At 40.1% G+C, this 15,123-nt stretch overlaps 1 protein-coding gene and 1 non-coding gene across 3 annotated transcripts in view; one reads left to right on the top strand and one right to left on the bottom strand.

The window, feature by feature from the left end:
• Positions 1–947: 947 nt before the first annotated feature.
• On the bottom strand, positions 948–1,083 carry LOC114234231 (small nucleolar RNA SNORA48). The gene has a single exon (XR_003620420.1). It is a non-coding gene; the product is annotated as a small nucleolar RNA SNORA48 (small nucleolar RNA).
• A 6,103-nt stretch (positions 1,084–7,186) lies between these two features.
• The window catches only part of STAM (signal transducing adaptor molecule), an 82,926-nt gene continuing 74,989 nt past the window's right edge, over positions 7,187–15,123 (top strand). The window contains exon 1 of one of the 2 annotated variants that reach the window (XM_008148831.3): positions 7,187–7,577. In XM_008148831.3, coding sequence (XP_008147053.2) covers positions 7,538–7,577 — 40 coding nt within the window. In that variant the 5' untranslated portion in view covers positions 7,187–7,537. The remainder of the gene's footprint in view (positions 7,578–15,123) is intronic. The other variant, XM_054725927.1, reaches the window with a different exon arrangement.

Genomic DNA, 15,123 nt, shown 5'->3' with positions numbered 1-15,123 from the left:
AACCTTTGTCTTTTTTTTAAAACAAGTTTCTTATACACATAATATAGTTGGGTCATCTTTTTAAAAAATCCAGTTTACAATCTCTATTTTTAATTGGAATGTTTAGACCTTTTGTATTTAATGTAGCTATTAAGATGGTTAAATTTAAATCTATCACTTTACTATTTATTTTCTATTTATTGCATTAGTTCTTTTTTCTTTATGTCCTTTTTTACTGCCTTTTTGGGAGTTATTTTAATTTTTTTAAATTCCATTTATTTCCACCATTGCTTATCACCTTTGTTTGATTTTTTCTTTTTTTGGGGGGGGGGGGGAGGGTATTGCTCTAGGGCCGTGGTCGGCAAACTCATTAGTCAACAGAGCCAAATATCAACAGTGCAACGATTGAAATTTCTTTTGAGAGCCAAATTTTTTAAACTTAAACTTCTTCTAACGCCACTTCTTCAAAATAGACTCGCTCAGGCCGTGGTATTTTGTGGAAGAGCCACACTCAAGGGGCCAAAGAGCTGCATGTGGCTTGCGAGCCCCAGTTTGCCGACCACGGCTCTAGGGCTTACAGTATACATTTTTAACTTATCAGTCTACTTTTGAATAATATTTATAGCACTTTATGTGTAATATAAGAACTCTTCCAACACTACATTTCTATTTTCCTTCTTCCATCCTTTGTGTTACTGTTTTCCTAAATTTTACTTCTACCCTTTGTTATCAACCCCATAATATATAGTTAATATTGTTGTTTATAAAGAAATTTAAAAATGAGTAGAAATTCATGATCGTTCTGATCTTCATGCCTACGTGAGGATTAGTATCAGAGAGGGAGTCCTTTTGTCTGAAGAATGCTTGTATGTTTTAACATTTCTCATTGAATAGGTCTGCTGGTGATGACATTTTTTGTATGTAATTTGTGATTTCACCTTCTTTTTGTTTTGTTTTGTTTTGTTTTCTGATGCATCCAGGGCATGAACCAGGCACAGGCACAGACCAAAAACCAAGCTGGGATAAACAAAGAGTTACTTTGTCCCTGGCTGATATGAGACTAGCATCACCAATCCAGGTGCAACTCTACCCGGGACAGGGACATCATCTTCATTTTTGAAATATATTTTTGCTGATAGAGAAATCTAGGTTGACAATTTGTAAGTTCAGGACTTTAAAGGTACTGTTCCACTGTTATTTTTTTATTTTGCATAGTTTGATTAGAAGTCTACTATAATTTGTATTTTTATTCCTGTTTTTATAAATTTTATGTATTCCTGTCTTGTTTTCTGAATGTTTTAAAAATTGTCTTTATCAGTGACTTTCAGCAATTTGATGATGCTGTGCCTTGATGTCATTTTTTACTCTTGTTGTTAATTATGGTTAGGGTTCATTTATATTCTTACATCAGTGAAAATATAGTTTTTATTAAATTTGGGAACATTTGGGCATTTAAAAATACATTTACTCCCCCATTTTTCACTTTCGGTGAAACTCTATACATACACAGCTTTATTTTTCCTACATGTCATTGAGGTTCTGTTAATTTTTTTCTTCTGTGTGCTTCAATTTGTAGATATCCCATTGCTATATCTTCAAGTTTATTTATCTTCTGCAATGTCTAATCTGTTAATCCTATTTAGTGAAAGTTTCAATTAAAATTTTTTTAACTTTTTATTAGAGAGAGAGAGGGAGAGAGAGATATATCAATTTGTTGTTCCATTTATTTATGCATTCATGGGTTGTTTCTTATATGTGCGCTGACTGGAGATCAAACCTGAAATTTTGGCATATGAGGACTATACTCTAACCAACTGAGCTACCCAGACAAGGCCAAAATTTTCATCTCTAGAATTTCCACTTGCTCCTTTTTTATATATATTTTTTCCTTTTTGTGTACATATTTTTTCTTTATTAAGGTATTACATGTGTCCTTATCCCCCCATTGCCTCCCCCACCCACTCATGCCCTCACCCACCTGGTGTCTGTGTCCATTGGTTAGGCTTATATGCATGCATACAAGTCCTTTGGTTGATCTCTCCCCCTTACCCCCACCCTCCCCTACCTTCCCTCTGAGGTTTGATGGTCTGATCGATGCTTCTCTGTCTCTGGATCTGTTTTTATCCTTTATTTCTCTCTTCATTATGTTCATCTGTTTGTAATTTCCTTGAGTATACTGATAATAGTTCCAATAAACATTCTTATGTGTAAGTTCAATCATCTCTTTAATTTCTGGATTTATTTCTAAGGACTGATTTTCCCCCACTGGTTATTGGTCACATTTTCCTGGCCCTTCATGTGTTCAGTAACTTTTTTTTTTATAAATATATTTTTTGATTTTTTTACAGAGAGGAGGACAGAGGGATAGAGAGTTAGAAACATCGATGGAGGGAAACATCTATCAGCTGCCTCTTGCACACCCCCTCTGGGGCTGTGCCCGCACCCAAGGTACTTGCCCTTGACCGGAATCGAACCTTGGAACCTTGAGTCCGCAGGCCGACGCTCTATCCTTGGTAATAGCTCTTCCATTGAAAGTTCTTTACTCAGACTTGTAGAGGTTTACAATACCCATGACTAGATTAGCTGTCAGCCAGAGTCTCGAGATAATTCCTGTGCAGATTTTTGGAGCACTTTCTCTTCAGAACAGCACTCCCCTAGTGTTCTGTCCTCCAAATTGTAGCCCCCTGGGTTCCCCAAACTCTGGTTTTTTCAATAAGACCTTCTGGTTATTTTTGGGTTTCCCATCCATATGGCACAGTTCATAAAATGACTCTAGGCCTAATGCAGCAGCAATCATGGGGCTTATTGCCTGTTTCCTTTCTCTTGGGATTACGGTCTGTTGTCCCATGTTTGAAATTGTTTCCTTTTTTTCCAGTGTTCCATTTGGATATGATGAAAAGTCCAGATCCTGTTAAGCCCTTGTGGCTGGAAATGATAGTATGCTATTTTAATCATACCATTTATTTACTACATTTAACACATATTTATGGAACACCTACTGTGAAAAGCCCAGAAATACAAAGGTAAATGAATCACAGACTAAAAGTTACAATATTGCAGCAGCTTTCAAGTATGGCCCCAAATTCTTTAATATTCCTTCCACCAAGAAGTGAGATTTCTTCTCCGTGAGTATAGACACTGTGGCTCCTTTTCCAGTACGCTATGACTGAAATAATGCTGGGCCCATTTCCTAACTCAGGTCTTAGGAAAGTGGTAGTTTCCTTTTCCTGAGTCTTGAATTGCTCAGTCCAATATTCTGGGAGGAACGAAACAGTCACCTAGGAGGTTCCCTGTGGTTGTTCTGGCTAACAACCCCAACGACCCAACCAACTGCCAGCATCAACTGCTAGGCTTGTTAATTGTGAAAGTTTTCAAAAGATTGCAGCCCCAGGGGTCATCATCCCACCCTTTGAGCCATCCCTGCTGATACTGAGCAAGACAGGCAAGCTGTGCTTGAGGAACACTGACCACATTTCTAATTTGCAAGCAAAAGAAATGATTACTGTTGCCTTAAAATACCAACTTGGGGGTAATTTTTATGTAGTAAAAGACACCTGGTACAAATATAATACCATTAAGTGCTGTGATAGAGGTGACCAATATCAAGTTAACCAATATTTATTACATGCCTATTTCCAGTCAGGTACTGCGTCAGGAAAGGCTTTTGAAAAATGTGTGGAAGTTTACAGAAGGTATAGAATCAGAGCAGGAAAGGCAAAAAGAATTGCTTGTTTAAAGCCATGGAAAGTTTGGGGGCATCAGAAAAACTAAAGTAGAGGATATGAATAAACTTTGAGGAGCCTGAGGGGAGGGGCGGGGCGGGATGGAGGGGATAAATGGGGGCGAAAGTGAACATCTGTAATACATTCATCAATAAAAATAAAGACTAAAAAAAATTAGAAAATGTGATAAAAACAAAAAACTGTGAGGAGATGAGGCATTCAGGGACCAGTTCAGTAACTAAATGTAGTACTAAAGAATTAGGATTTAATCCTGAAGGCACGAGGCTAATCTGCATGCTTATTAATCATGCAGTTAATTTATTATTTATTTAATGACTGTCTTTCCCATAGGTTATTATACTCCGAAAATGGTTATCTCACATAGAGCTTTTATCCCTATGGTATTTCCAGCTTCTATAATGGTACCAGGCACAAATAAGGAGTTAATTAATATGTATTGAATGACTGAGTGGCTGAAGAACCATGTGAGAATTTCATAGGAATACGATCAGATTTGTGTGCTAGAAAAATCATTCTAGTAGAGGTTTGGAGAACGGTTGGGAGACAGGCAGGTGTATTAGCTTGGCTGCCATAAGAAATGATCACAGACTGTGCGGCTTAAATAATAGAAATTTATTTATTTTATAGTTCTGGAGACTGGATCCTAGATCAGGGTGTCTATATGGGTTTAGTCCTGGCTTGCAGACATAGCTGCCTTCTCACTGTGTGCTTACCTGGTGTTTCTTCTTACAGGTCACTAATCCCATCATGAGGACCTCACCCTCACAATCTCATTTAAACCTAATCATTACTTAACCATCCACCAAAGGCCCCATCTCCAAATAGTACCACATTGATATTATGAATATCAACATATGAATTTTAGGAGGACACAGTTCAGTCTATAAGGAAAGAAGAAAACCCCGGTAGGAGGTAAATGCAATCATTCATCTAAGAGATAATGAGGGTGTGAACTAAAGTAGTGTTAATAATTTTCCTAGGATATTTTCCCCCTTAACCTTAAACTTATAGATTTTTCTTGAAGTAGCTCCATTTGCAGGCTGTTTTTTTTTTAATGTGTAAGAATTTTCAAAATTAAACCAAACAAAAGATTTAGCATTTTAAAATCAACCACAGAATTCAGTAAACATGTATTATAGAAATATTTGAATGTGAAATTGACAAAGTTTCTACAGTGTTTTTAAAACTATAGTAAAAATGAAACTCCTAGTTTCAATGTTTTAAGGGCTAATAATGAAAAGCTAACCTCAAAATACAAACCCATTTCACTTTTTATATTTGGTTTTTATGTTAAACATAATAATGTTAAAAACTTTAGATTTAAAAAATGTTTATTATTTATAACATATTAATCATAAAACCCCCTAATAGCTAAAGTCATCCTTCTAAGTCAGAATATATAGATAATGCTATCAAGATGAACAATTCCCAGTGCTTCACTATTCCTAGTGCTCACATATTGATAATCAAGGCTTGAACAATTTGATCCATAGATTATTGCTGGCAACAGAATAATTCAGTCTCATTACTGAACCACAAAGCACATCCAAATGCATTTCCATCAACATTTGGCTATGATACAAGGTGATTATAATAATGTGCCCCAGCTCTGCTCAGAAACTTGAGGTGGACAAGTTGTCCCCTGATTCTATCAGCCCAGGAATCAACAACTGGTTTTTGATAGAAAATACTCTGGTTCACACACCAATAGTGACGTTTAGGAAGAATTTTATAGAGTCAGAATGAAACACAAGAAAGCTTTTGTTACTGGCTCTTCAAAATGTTACGAACCAGTGTTACAAATGTACCACATTTTTTTTACATTATGTTTTTATTTTTTCTCTGCTTTTGAAAGAAAGTTGGCTCATCATTAAGATATTTGAAAAACACAGACTGCATAGAAACCACACCCAAATCTTATCACTCAGAGAGGATCATGTAATAATATTCTCATGTATTTCCTTTCACTTAAAAAATCTGGGTTATTTTGTAATTCTGCATGGTTTTGTAACCTGTTTTAAAAAACTTATGTATTTAGATGTCATTCTATATGAATATAGATCTATATTATCACCTTTAATAGCTGTGGAGTTTTTACTAGTACATCCTATCTACTGTATTTACTTGACCAATACTAATTATAACTATTGCTTTTACTTAGTTTAATGCTTACTATATGCTAACCAACTAAGGGTTTCACTTGTATTAATCCACTTGATCTTCACAACCCTATTATTTCTCCGATTTCTTACTGGGGAAACTGGGGCCCTAAGAAGAGGAAACCGGGGCCCTAAGAAGTGAAGTAATTTGTCCGATCTTGTAATATTGGACATTTTAGTGGTGAACAATGCTTTGGTAATAGAAGCAATGTTGTTATGAATATCTTTGCTCATGTTCTTAAAGGATGTCTTTAGGATAAATTTCAAAAAGTAGAATTGCTGGGTACAAAGGTGTTCACATTTTTAAAGGCTTTGGTTATATACTTCCAAATATTTCCTTTAGGAAGAATATATTAATTTACACTTAATTCAACAGTGTGAATGTATGATTCCCCACATTTCTGATTCTATGTCTGAATGACAAAAATGTATCTAAAAGCTACTTCAATTTGCATTTTCACTTTTAGAAATGAAACTTCATTCTTAATGGATGTTTGTGAGCACTCTTTGTATACCACTACTAATACTGTCGTTGGCATTTTGCAAATATCTGTTTACATTTGGAAATGCTCTATTTTTGGACACAATTTACATACTTTCAGTTCTCATGCAAGATGCTGTTTGTTCCAAATGGGATGCAAAATCTAGTAGATGCACCTTAAAATTTCTACATTTGTTAAATAAACATTAATAAAATTACTACGTAAATAAACATTTTAAGTAGTTAGGAATCACTAATCAATTTCTAGTTCCATTCTTCAGTTTTCTTTTTTGCTCGGTTTAGGGGGACATTTTTGGGTTATGAAACTTATTTTCCAACCAACTCAGCTGCTTAGTGACTGCACAGTTAGTCAGTACCAACCAACGCCCAACTAGAAGCGTTTTCCACGGATTCTGAAGCCGGGCGTTCAGGGACTCTGGGGAAGGTGCCAGCGAGACCTCAGCCCTCTCCGGGGAGCGCCCCGACACTCCCCTCTTCAGGGATTCCAGCCAAGCCGTCCAGCTCACATGACTTCATCCAAGCAGGCTTGTCACCGCAGACAAGCAAATTACTCATAGCCTTTCTACCTTGTTGACTCCCAACGAAGGCGTTCCCTTCCCCCTCCACAGGGGACTACAAAACTAGGACCACCAACAGGAGGGGGTAAAGGAGGGCTCGCTCAACACAAACGCGACCCTTATTCTTTCCCAGCCCTCCCATTCCGTTTCAGTCCGGGGTTGTTAGTCGGCTTCTGCGCGCCTGGAGGACCCTGTCCCCCGCAGACTGCCAGCCACGGCAAAAAAAGAAAACGCAGGCATTGTTGCCACTCCCCTGTATGATTACTCAAAAGAGGAGTCGGGTGGAGGGGACGCTTCAGTTGGACCTGTTTTGGAGAGGCAGTTTCTGGGCAGGTTCTGATCAGGCAGCGCTGAGGTCACCCAGATTCCCGACAGGCTCCACGCGGGGGCCATTCTGGGCTCCTTCGGCTGGGCCACCGCTGTCGCTGGTGCCGCCAGCGCCGTTGCTGGGGTTCGGTGAGACGGTAGCCTGTCGCGGACCCCGGAGAGTCCGCGTCAGTCGCTGTTTTTGCCTGAGGAGTCCTCCTTCCTCCGTCGCACCCTGACTCCCGAGGTGTCGACGGGGAGTCCCTGCGGACACCTCGGCGCGCAGTGGAGATGCCTCTCTTTGCCACTAATCCCTTCGATCAGGATGTTGGTAAGTGCTCCCGCCGCTCCCTGTGCGCCGCCCCCCCGGACTGCAGCCCCCCAACTCGGCCCGCTCTCTGCGACGTTCTGGACCCCTGGGCCAGGCCAAGCTGTTCCCCTTAAATGAGGCTCCGACCGTAAGAGTTCGGAGGAGGTCGCGGGCTTGGCGCATCCTCTTCGAAAGAAGTGGGACTCGGAGAGCCCGCGAAATGGGCCTTGAGCCGGGACTGTGGGTTTGGAAAGAATGGCCCGAAGGGTTGCTGTGGAGCGCCCCGGAGGAACAGCTGGTGTGGCATCTGGTGCTGGGACCGAGCTGCTGGGAGGGGCTCGGGTGGGATGGTGAGTCCTCGCCCGAAGTGGCGTTCTTGGCAACAGCTGAGGCCGAATCGAGGACCTGAGCTGCGGGGCTGCCTGGCGTAGGGTGGGTCTCTCTACTTGAAGAAGTGTGGACGGGGACCTGGAATCTGAAAACGCCAGTTTGTTTTGAATTTTAAATGCCCCTCCCCCCCCCCTTTGTTTTTCTGAATCATTGGCAGTAGGTCCTGATCCTACCGATTCTACAGGTTAGCTTTTGTTTATCTTTTTCTGGCTTGAGGGTATTAACGACAGGAGTTGGAGTTTGCGAGAAGAGAATTTTGGGGTGATTTGAACTGCAGTTATTGTAGTAAAGAAATGTAAGGACAGCTTTGAGGGGAGCTGCTTCTATTATTTTAATTGTGAATGGTGGGTGCCAGGTTTTGCTTTTTTAACCCTTCCTCACAGCCTCTCACCGAAGCTTGGAGATTTGGGGTAAGACTAGAGAAGGGTTAAATCTTATAACTGTCATTTCCTAGCTGAGTGAAATCAAGGGCAAGTTACGTTAGCTCTTTGAGCCCCAGTGTCCTCATCTTTAAAGAGAGACAAACACATTCTCTTCTTGGTTACATTAAATAATACGTGTACGTGCCTACTGCAGTGCCTTTATATGGTAGTCACCTAAAATAAATGATGGCTTTTTTTGTTGTTGTTGTTCAAGTTTAAATGAATGTCCTAAATTCAGTAGATGGTACTTTAGAGTTCACCAACAATACTTGTAAATAATTAATTGGAAAATTGCATTTAATTTAGTAAGCACTTAGCACACACTTTTTACAGGACACTGTTCAGTGACGTAAGAAATTGGGGTACTGATAAGACATGGTTGCTGCCCTTTAAGTAGTTTTACAAATTATTACATTAATTTCTAGGGCAAATGCTTAAAGTAAAACAATTTCTTAATAACTGCTTCTTTCGTTTCCAGTATCTTTGTCTAGTTTTTATATAATCTAGCTTCTAATTAACCAATCACTTTTATATCCTACCGACTCTTTTAATGCACATTTTCATTGCGTTCAGATAAATTTCTTAATGTCAAAACCTTTCTCAGTACCTACAGCAGCCAGTTCAAAGCAGGCTCCTTCTTGCCTTTATATGTTTGCATCTTTTATTTCTTCTACCTTTCTACATGTCCTCATGATTAAAAGCCAACTCAGGAATTGTTTCTTGATTACTCTATCCTAGGGTTTTTCAGTAGCAACAGTATGATGGTTTGGACCAGATCAATGTCTTTGGTGTGTGTGTGTGTGTGTGTGTGTGTTCGTTCTATCCTGTGCAATGTAAGCATCCCCGACAAATACCCACTAGATGCCAGTGGCACCTCCCTTCCCCAGTCATGATTTAAAAGATTTCCAAAAATTGCTCAATGTCCCTCAGGCCCACAAAATAGTTCCCAGTTGAGAACTGCTCTAACTCACCATAATCTCCACTCTTTTCAAAACTCCTGCAACACCGTTTATCTTTACCAAATTATTTGGCATCCTTTTTTATGCTCCTTAATTACTTAATTACATAATAGGTGCTTAACCCTTTGCACTCGCTTGCTTTATTCTCGATTCCTTTATTCTACTCGGGATTTAATTTTTTAAATACCCCAGATTTACAAAGCGTGGCAGTAGAATAAAAAACTGGAGTTTCTTTTCATACAAACTTATTTATTTGGATTTTTTTATATTTCAACATATTGATACATTCAAAGAGAAATTTTAATTTCTATAATTTTTCATGGTGTGATAGTTTTTGAAACATTCACCCACATGAAGATCTGGTTTACATTCACATGTTTCGCAAATATAAATTGTCTCTCTTCTTCCTCCTTTGATTTTTCTGTTAGAACAAACAACACAATCTTTGTGTTTTTTGTTAGGGTGAGGTGTGATTATATGGAGCTTTCTATCTAAACGTTGCTCTAAGTTAGTGGATAATAATCTACCCCTGGAAGTTAGTGTACCATCTCTGAATTCTCCAACAAGATCATGTACTAGTTTCCTAATAAATTTCACATGCGTTATCGGTTTTTCATTTTTTCTTTTTTGGCATCAGTTGAGACGGCATTTACATTTTACTTGTCCTTTCATGCTAATGAAAACAAGAAAAGATACTGGAAAAATAGACAAAAATCCCCCTTCCCCCTGCGGTGAAACTACGTGTCGAGAGTGGCTCGACATACGAGCTGCTACCGATGCTAACCGTGTCCAGTCACACTCGACATCCAAGTGAAAAAGGTTAATATTTGTTGAATTGAGAATGTGTCATGTGAGCTTGCTAGATAGTAAGTTTCTTGAGTATAGGAACATTGTTTTGCTCCAGAAAAGCTTACTTTTTAAAGTTAGTCAGGTTTGGGCATTTGGATCATATTCTCTTCTTGTGATCCATGTATCAAAATATCGTGAAAAGTTATCTAAGAAGACCTGTCAGAGACTCCTAGTAAATAATCCTTGGACAGAGTCCTATAGACTTCTATGTTAAATATTTTACTAGGATAGCATGTAGAATATAGTATGTAGAATATATTTAACAACTAGAGGCCCGGTGCACGAAATTCGTGCATGGAGTGTGTGTGTGTGGGGGGGTGTCCCTCAGCCCAGCCTGCACCCTCTCCAATCTGGGTCCCCTTGAGGGCAGTCGGACATCCCTCTCACAATCCAGGACTGCTGGCTCCCAACTGCTTGCCTGCCTGCCTTCCTGATTGCCCCTAACCTCTTCTGTCTGCCAGCCTGATCACCCCCTAACCACTCCGCTGCCAGCCTTATTGATGCCTAACTGCTCCCCTGACAGCCTGTTTGCCCCCAACTTCCCTCCTCTGCCGGTCTGGTCACCCCTAACTGCCCTCCCCTGTAGGGTTGATCGCCTCCAACTGCCCTCCCTTGCAGGCCTGGTCCCTCCCAACTGCTCTCCTTTGCAGGCTGGGTGCCTCCTAACTGCCCTCTCCTGCTGGCCATCTTGTGGTAGCCATCTTGTGTCCACATGGGGGCAGGATCTTTGACCACATGGGGGCAGCCATATTGTGTGTTGGAGTGATGGTCAATCTGCATATTACTCTTTTTTAAAAAAATATATTTTATTGATTTTTTTACAGAGAGGAAGAGAGAGGGATAGAGAGTTAGAAACATTGATGAGAGAGAAACATCGATCAGCTGCCTCCTGCATACCCCCCACTGGGGATGTGCCCGCAACCAAGGTACATGCCCTTGACCGGAATCGAACCTGGGACCTTTCAGTCCGCAGGCCAACGCTCTATCCACTGAACCAAACCGGTTTTGGCTGCATATTACTCTTTTATTAGATAGGATAGAGGCCTAGTTCACTATGATATTCTCAACATGTAGTGTGTCTGATACTAATAAACATTCAGTAAACAGGTTTTGAATAAGTGCATCTCATTTTGGATATTTCTTGTGAAGTTCAACTCTTGAATTATAAATATAACTCATTCCATCAAGCTTTTATTTCAAAGTCTCCAGTGACTTCCATCCTGGCAAATTCAATAGTTAACAGTCAGTACCTAGTCCATTTTTTTGTTGTTGATCTCTTAGCATTCCTCTTTGTTCAGTTGGTTTCTAGTACACCAAACTTTCTGATTTTCTGCTTTAAGTCCTTTTTAAGACTTTTTTGGCTTATCCTTTTTGTGACTTCCAAATGTTGAACTGAACCTGGAGCTCAGATCTAGAACTTCTTTCAAATGTTCCCTTAGAGCAGGGGTCCTCAAACTTTTTAAACAGGGGGCCAGTTCACTGTTCCTCAGACCATTGGAGGGCCAGACTATAGTTTAAAAAAAACTATGAACAAATTCCTGTGCACACTGCACATATCTTATTTTGAAGTAAAAAAACAAAACGGCAAAAACACCCGCATGTGGCCCGCGGGCCGTAGTTTGAGGATACCTGCCTTAGAGTTTTAAGAGGCAGTTTAGCTTAGCTTTAAGAATTCAGATTCTGGAGCTACATTGCCTGAATTCATTTCCCAAGTTTGATGCTTACAAACAGTGTGACTTTGGTCTAGTTGCTTAGATACACTGTGCCTCAGTTTTCTTTAATATGGAATATAGAGATAGTAATAGTTCTACTCATTCCTTCATCATTACCTATTTCAGTAGATGGCATCATTGATATTTCCAGTCACTCATCTCTATTGTCTAGGAGTCATCATTGATTCTTCATTTTCTTTCACACTCCACAGCCATTCTATCAGGACAACATTTTGGCTCTATTTTAACTCTTTTTTAAAATATATTTTTATTGATTTCAGAAAGGAAGAGAGAGGGAGACAGAGATAGAAACGTCAATGATGAAAGAGAACCATTGATTGGCTGCCTCCTGCACGCCCCACAACGGGATCAAGCCCACAACCCAGGCATGTGCCCTGACCCGGAATCGAACCATGACCTCCTGGTTCATAGGTCGATGCTCAACCCCTGAGCTACACCGGCTGGGCAATTCTTCACCTGAGGATATTTTTTGTAATTTTTTTTTTAGAGAGAGAGAAAAGGTAGAGGGGGTGAGAGAAGCGAAGGGGAGAGAGAGAGAAACAGAAACATTGATCAGTTGCCTCTTGTACACAGCCTGACCCCCAGTCTGGGTAAGTGCCCTGACCCGGAATCAAGCCCACGACCTTTTGGTGTCGAGACGATGCTCCATCCAACTGAGCCACACTGGCCCGGGCTCTACTTTAAAATATATCCAGAATCTCATCACTTCTCTTTACCTCACCATTATTATTTTACTCCAGTCATCATGACTTTTTTCATAGACTATGGCAAAAAGTTTTTATTAGGCTTTCTTTGCTAGCACTCTTACCCCATATAATCAGTTCTCATCTACAAACCTCAGTGATCTTTGAAAAATGTCAGATAATGTCACCTGCTCAGCATTCTCCAGTAGCTTCCCATCCCACTTACAAGAAAATGCAATTCCTTATTGTGGTGCACAATCTGACTCCTCCCTGTATCTGATGTGATTTTGATCCCCAGACACTCACTTTCATCTAAGCCTCTTGGGTCTGAATACTCTAAGCTCATTACTGCCTTTGTATCTATCTTGTGCTATTTGCTTTCCCAGGGATATTCTTCCCTCAGGTATTTGAAGGCCTTCGATCGCATTATTCAAGACTGTTCAAAACAGTTTCTAAGAGAGGCTTTCCCTAACTACCTTCTGTAAAAAAATATTCATCTTTACCAACTCACTGTTTCCTTGTTCCATCTGCTTCTTATTTTGCAGTATGCAACTACATTAATTGATTGATTGAATGGAATTATAAACCCTATAAGGATAAGAACTTTTTTTTAAACCTTTTTATTGAAGTTTTTGAGGTGACATTGTTTATTAAAATTATATAGGTTTCAGGTGTACAGTTCTGTAGTTCATCATCTGTATATTATTTGTATGTTCACCACCCCAAGTCAAACCTCCATGTGTGGGAACCCCTTTCACGTCCCGCATGGTTCAGGGTTCAGGTTCAGGGTTCAGATTCTGGAGGAGGCCGCACACAAATGAAAGAGACTAGAAAAATATTAATTTGGGAAATGGGGGCCAGGCGGAAGCCCAACTCTAGTGGGAGGACTACGCTTTGCTTTGGCCTTGCCATCCCTTTTATTCAGGTTTGGGATACACTCATTGCCTTTAGGCAGGCAATTCCAGTAACAGGAAGATTATCTTATCTGTAAGGATTTACATGATTATTTGGTGGGGAAGTTGCTTCAGCTACCATTGTCTCAATTAGTTAGGGATTGGTTGGCTCTGACCTTTCAGAGCTTCAAGGCTGACCAGCCTTCCAGGTTCCTTGTCCACACCTTTCTAATTAGTGAGACAATGACCGGTTTCCGGCATCCATGTATCACCATTAATTCCCCCTTTATCCTCTTCTAAGGACTTTTCATTTCTATCCCCAGTACCTTAGGGACAGAACATAGTAAGCACTCAATAACTATTTATCGTAGATCTGCAGTCTTGTATTTCTAAATATGTGTGGTTGTTGTTGTTTTTTTAATTGATTTTAGAGAGAGAGAAAGGGAGAGAGGGATAGACATTAGAAACATAAGTGTTAATTGATTGGCTGCCTTCTGCATGCCCCCTGCCGGGATCAAGCCGGAAACCCTGGACATGTGCCCTGATCAGGAATCCAACTGGTATCTTCTTGGTTCATAGGTTGCTGCTCAACCACTGAGCCATACTGGCCAGGCACCAGTCTTGTATTTCTATTTAGTGTTTTGTTATCACCTAAAAAAATAAATCTATCAGAAAATTGAACACCTTTCCTAGTCTGGTTCTTCAGCCATTATTTAGTAATTTTATAATGTTCTAGTTATTTTGACTTGAAACCCAAGAGGCATTTCGAATCATTCCCCTGCCTCTGCTAAATCATCAAATTTCGTTTTTATAATAGTACATTTGCATTACTAGTCAGATTATTTTGGACTACTAGTTCATATCCTACAGTTGGACATGTTTTTCCTTTGTTTTGCTTAGTCCACTCTGTCATAAACCACAGCCAGATTAATCTTCATAAATATTAATGTCCCATTCTCTTACAGTATGGTGTAATGGAAGGACCTTGGGCTTTGGGTTTTTGTTTTTTTTATAATTCTTTATTGTTGAAAGTATTACATATGTCCCCTTTTTCCCCCCATTACTCCCCCCCCCGCCCCGCCCCGCCCCGCCCCCTGCCCCAGACCTTCAGCACCCTATTGCCTGTGTCCATGGTTGTGCATGTATGCATACCAGGTCTTTGGTTGATTACCTCCCTCCCACCCACCCTCCCCCACCTTCCCTCTGAGATTCTGCACTCTCTTCCATGCTTCAGTGTCTCTGGATCCACTCCGTTGATCAGTTTATTTTGTTACTTAGATTCCACATATGAGTGCAATCATGTGATACTTGTCTTTCTCTGACTGGCTTATTTCACTTAGCATGATATTCTCCAGGTCCTCAAAGAGTAAGAGATTCTTCTTTTTTACTGTGCATAGTATTTCCTGATATAAATGTACCAAAGCTTTTTATCCACTCATCTACTGATGGGCACTTGGGCTGTTTTCAGATCTTGGCTGTTGTAAATTGTGCTGCTATGAACATAGGGGTGCATACATTCTTTCTGATTGGTGCTTCAGGTTTCTTAGGATGTATTCCTAGAAGTGGGATCACTGGGTTAAATGGCAGTTCCATATGTAATATTTTGAGGAAACTCCATACTGGTTTCCATAATGGTTG

Source organism: Eptesicus fuscus, chromosome 2, assembly GCF_027574615.1.
Source record: "Eptesicus fuscus isolate TK198812 chromosome 2, DD_ASM_mEF_20220401, whole genome shotgun sequence".
NCBI classification, from domain to species: Eukaryota; Metazoa; Chordata; class Mammalia; order Chiroptera; family Vespertilionidae; genus Eptesicus; species Eptesicus fuscus.
The sequence above is the reverse complement of the archived record's forward strand: the minus strand, read 5'-3'. Positions and strand labels throughout refer to the sequence as shown.